The sequence below is a fragment of the Alexandromys fortis genome, unplaced genomic scaffold (genome assembly GCF_014885135.2).
Source record: "Alexandromys fortis isolate MF-2015 unplaced genomic scaffold, M_Fortis_MF-2015_v1.1 scaffold_20, whole genome shotgun sequence".
NCBI lineage: Eukaryota > Metazoa > Chordata > Mammalia > Rodentia > Cricetidae > Alexandromys > Alexandromys fortis.
Window position 1 is genome coordinate 14,925,983 of NW_026067903.1, and position 5,463 is coordinate 14,931,445.

The 5,463-nt window shown below is 40.9% G+C and overlaps 1 protein-coding gene across 1 annotated transcript in view; it reads right to left on the minus strand.

Moving 5' to 3' along the window:
- Positions 1 to 214: 214 nt before the first annotated feature.
- The window catches only part of Lmbrd1 (LMBR1 domain containing 1), an 80,344-nt gene continuing 75,095 nt past the window's right edge, over positions 215 to 5,463 (minus strand). Inside the window, exons 15-16 of the mRNA XM_050134671.1 lie at positions 1,569 to 1,660; positions 215 to 1,192 (exon numbers count right to left, since the gene is read on the minus strand). Coding sequence (XP_049990628.1) covers positions 1,079 to 1,192; positions 1,569 to 1,660 — 206 coding nt within the window. The 3' untranslated portion in view covers positions 215 to 1,078. The remainder of the gene's footprint in view (positions 1,193 to 1,568; positions 1,661 to 5,463) is intronic.

The following is a 5,463-nucleotide window of genomic DNA, read 5'->3' on the forward strand; positions in this document are numbered from 1 at the left end:
AGGAGCAGAGACTGGCACCCTAGAGAACAACATAAGGGGCACATGGCACACGACAGGAGCAAAGGGCAACATGAAGGTTCTAGAAGCGCATCGGGTGAAGCAGGGAATCAACCAAAACAAAGTGCTATTGGCCCTCAGGCACGAAAGATTCATCTGCAGATAGGGGTTAACTCTTAAGTCTTCTCCAGGAGATAAAAATATTTTACGTCAAGCATAAAGATAAATACTTTTTAATGAGTTTTAATTGACATTAGCAAATTAGATTTTATTTTTCACTACCTAGAACACATTCGGAGTATTCCATTATAAGTTTCCAAACAGTAAATGAAAAAATAGCAGAGTATGATATCATTTATCTTACAACTCTTAGTAAACTCAATTTTCAGCATTCATTATTCTTGATATTTCCACTTATGATAATACAAATTTCAAAGTCTTCTATAAACAAATACTATCTACATTGACAGACGTGCCCTAAATACTCCTGTGGAGGTAGCAACACTCTCAACGCATTAAGATTTGAACAAAAAAACCTGTAACACATCCCGGAATGTTAAGCAGCTTAACAATTTTTCATAAACTCTACTTGAGTTGACTAATAATTTGATGGACAAAACTGAAAACAGGCTGTCCACGAGAGTTAGGCTTATCCACGAGCAATACTATGACACGGCCCTTAGCCTATCAGAGGAAGACACTTAAAATTTTCACATTATTCCAGAAACCCTAAGGCACAAGACAAGTGACTTCTTATGTTTTTAAAAAGCAACAAAGGAAATGTAAATTCTGCAAGGTTTTAATAAATTTAACACTATTATACAATAAAGAAAATTTCCACAAACATTCCCTCACAAACCTGGAAATATTGTATTTACACAGTATTATTATAGCAATTTAAATTGTTAATCTATGATACAATAATGTTACTTCAGAAAACATAAAAAATAAAGTTCTTTTTAATAGCCATGCTCTCATTTTTGATGAAAGCTAGACAGTTCACCCTAATGTTACTTTAAAACTTTGAAAATGCATAACAGATAATCAGGCAGCTTCATAAAGCCCTCAGGATGGAGGCTGTTCACACGGAGTAGACAGACGGCTCGTCGTCACTCATGTCCGAATCCTCATCAACGCCTTCAATGACTGACTTCTTCCCTTTACAGCAGGACACAATTAATCCAATCAAGAACACCTGGAAATCCAAAGACGTGGTGTTACTACTATCTACCACCTACGCAACGCACTGAAAACTCAGCAGCCGGATGAGAGTGATGGCTCAGGGGTAATATGTTCTCCCAGGGGCCTGAGTTCAGTCTGCAGCACTCACACACTGCAGCACCCACACGCAGCAGCTCCCAACCTCCCATAACACCAGCGCCTAGAGATCTGGCCCCCTTCTGGGCTCATGGCTACCTGCACACACGTGGCATTCACTCACTCACACAAAAATTACACCTTTAAAAGCCTCTCAATGGCAGTCTGAGATTCTAACAGACTACTGAGATACACATAAGCTTACACTGGGGCAGTGCAAAGGGAGGAGTCGTGCTTGCGCTGCCTCTACTTACCCCAAGAAAGGCCCAGTTGCCAAAATAGTACGCAGCACTGAAGAACCAGAACTTGTGGAGGAATAAGTACGTGCGGGTAACGGTACACTGATCTACAAAAGCAAACAGACAGTTATGTTAAAGTTTTGCCCAACTATCGGCTAAAACAGACAGTGAACGTCAGACAGAGGTGGGGGCTTCTGCCACACCTACTCTCAATCACAGCCAGTGTTAAACTGCTGACTATTTATGACATAGAAAAAGAGAATGTCAATATTATAATTTTGATCCTAAAAATAAAAGTTTTATCGGCCAGTTCATTTTATTTGAAATAGAGAAAAAAGTACAACTTGAAGTACCAGACATATAAAACAAAAAAGGCTCTCCCACCAGAAAAAAATAAAAGAAAGCATAATCAGACATGGTTAGCAGGCACTGCACTTTTTAAAGAGACTGCTTCTCATGACAGCTCACTCTTGAGAGGACTTTACTGCCTTCCCATCCACCTCGGAGCACTCTCCTGAAAAAGCAGCCAGTTCTTCTAAGAAATCCCATTATCATTGTTTACAGAGATGGCTCATGTAGAATTATAGCCTTCATAAAAAGCCAATTCATTTATATTTCTCCTTCAAATAAAATGGAGTTCAAACAGAAAGCAGACAGGTTACTCAATAGCTGTGGTGGACTTTACAGTCACACTGTATTCATTATTCCCATGGAGTTACAGACACAAATGCATGTCCTCAGCAAAGTCCGAGGAAATGTTTCAAGTGACTCAGACAGGCATGGCAGCATGGCTGGACACAGCTGTGAGAGACGCCGTGTTTGCTGCTGCACAGGGTTTAACAACCTTCCTCACTGCAGGGGGCCTTTATTCTCCAGAAGAAAACAGACTGACAAAGCAACTTCTTTCCCATCTATTAAGAAAGACAGTATGACTTCTACATACTTACATCTGAAATGGGCAGGGGCCAAACAACCAATTAGGAGTTATTATCATATCCTACTACTGATAGGAAAATACGCCTTTAATTTGTATTTTATGAGCCATCTTCTCAGCTTTAATAATGCTAAGTGCCGCTCTTTTCTTGAAACAAAATTAAGCAGGGAGTTTTGCTGTCCAGTTTATTATTTACAGGATCTAAAATACTTTCCTAAATTTTATGGCTGACGCACAGTTTTCCAAAAAACTAGAAATTAGGTTATATTTTACAAGAACACAAGACCTGTCCTAGAGATCCATTATGCAAATATTTAAATAACCTCCATCTCATTTACTCTGACCCTTTCCAGTGTATCTCAACATGCATTTCTAAACTGCCCAATATCAATCTTTTGGCAGGGAATATGCAGTCAGCAGGGACACAACCTCCTTCCTGCATCTGCCCATGAGGGTGACAGTGAAATTCCTATCTGACTGACTCCCCACGGTCTCGTCATATCCTTCCACTTCTGTGGGAACTGTGTCTGTTTAGTTGTAGACAGGGTCATCCTATGTAGTCTAAGCTGATGTCATGATCCTCCACCGAATGCTGGCTCTAAACACGTCTTTGCCCTCCTACCTGTAGCACTCAAGTTCATAGCTTTAAACTAGGTGCTGGGGTTCAGTGCACCCGGGAGACACCTAAATAGGAAATTACTTCATCATTTACTCTGTTCCTCCCACATTTACTCTCCTCAGCTATACAGTTACTCCACAGTAACTCACAGTGATATGATAATCATCTGTTACTTTCATTAAATAAGTCCAACTACTCTAAAGTACAGAACGTTCACCTGCCATCATACTAAATATGATGAAAGAAAAGAAAATTTGGGATGGGCTTGGTCTTACTAAAAATTCAGACTGCTAAACAGAACATTTTCTAACTTTCTTAATTAAGATCTGACAGGAGTCTAAGGATGTAAAAACAAGACCCTGGAGTACATCTTCAAAATGAAGCATAGATAAAGGCCACTGTGGTGAATAAGGGGTTAAGGCTCCCGAGCAGAGAGCTATTCAGGCGACTATTGCTTATCCTCTCTGCTATGTGAACCATGGAGCCTGTGAATTGTAAAGATGGCTACCATCCCTTCTTCCCAGGATCACTACACAGACTGAGAAATATCAAAAATCCTGCACCAAGTAACAGCTAATATTCTTGTTTTGTTAAATATAATGAAATTCATGATGTAACATGAAATATATAATAAGATAACATGATGGCAATTCTCAGGAGTTGCAAATGGCTGTGCGGTACTCTTTGTGAGTCCCGCAGGAGTGAGGAACAATTCCTCTGGCGCGAGTGGCATCACTAGTTTGTACAGGATCATTGCTTTTCTCTATGGAGACTTGAACCTCAACAGGCCAAGCAAATGCAAAGGTGAACACTTCCACAACAAGAGATACTGCTGGGAAATAAAATCAATCAATCAATAAATGAAATAAAATAAAGTCAAGTGTTTGTAAATGAACACTATAAGCTGGAACTTGGGGGAAAAAAGTTAAGTTTTGTTTAAAACTGTAATGATCACTCTTCATGGTCAACTAGACTGGCTGGATGTACATGTGTGTTTGTTTCCAGAGAGAAGAGGAGGGGTAACTGAATGTGGGCATCAGACTACAGAAGAAAGAGAGAGAGAGAGAGAGCTGCATTTACCCCTGCTTCCTGACTGCGGACAACAGCTGCCGTACTTCTCATCAAGATGGAAGGCAACTCTTCTTAAATCTAAGCCCCAGTAGATCCATCTCCCCTTATATAGCTTTGCCATTGTAACAGAAACACAAGAATATAAAATCACTGAAAAGCAAGGAGAGTATCTTCTCTGGCTAAGTATTACACGAGCCTTATGTACAAGCATAAAACTATCCAGAAAGTGTCACTCCAAACTCTCAACACGAATGGCAGACTAAACAAGGAAGTAGAAGTTCTATTCATTTCCATCCTAGAGGACACTTAGGGAGTTAAAACTTGACTGAATTAGAAATCTCAGGGCCAGAAGAGGGATTACAGGGCAGCAGCTGAGCCGGCAGAAGCAAGTACAAGTGAAATCAAATCATTCTTCCCCAGAGGCCTAGTAATCCACTCAGTGACATTCGAAACTGGCTTAGACCGGATTACTTGGCCTACCACCAAAACTGTATCTTAAATATTTTCCCAAGCGCACTGTTTACGTGCTCTCCATTTTTAGAGGTGTGTCTTAGATGCAAGCTTTCTAAAATTAAGAATATTGTCAGAGTTTGGCTTTGTTGCTAAAAGATGAAGTTCCCTAAAATTTCATACACAAGCATGCGATGGCATTTGCTATCTTTATGTACCTTCTATATTTAGTTATTTACAGAGCGTGGCAAGTACTCCGAGAACAAGGCCTGTAAATTAGCTCCTTGCTCATCTTTCATCCTAAGGGATGATTCCCGACTGAACAAAGGGAGGGAGATCCTTGTTTCCCATCTGCCAGTGTCCAGCTGCTCCCCTGAATCCCAGACATCCAGTGCAGCTCTAGCTCTCTAAGTTTTCTGAGGAAATGAAAGTAAAATAACTTAAATTTCTTTACCCTTCCAAATCAATTTCAGGATGGAGAGAGGACTCAGTGGGTAAAGCGCATCTGCTTAGGTGTGAGGACCTGAGTCTGGAGCCCCACACTCTGTATAGTGGGGGTTACAGCGTGCGTTTGTAACTTCAGCACTCCTAGGGTCAGATGAAGGTAGCAATATGAGAATCCGGTGACACTCAGGCCAGGAGCCTGATCACACAGCTGAGCATAAGAGACCCTGTGTCAAATCTCAAACAATGTGGAAAGTGAAGGCCAGCACTGAGATTCTCTCTCTCTCTCTCCCCCACCTTCCTCACACACAGGACAGAGGGAGAGGGAGAGAGAGAGAGAGAGAGAGAGAGAGAGAGAGAGAGAGAGAGAGAGAGAGAGAGAGAGAGAGAGA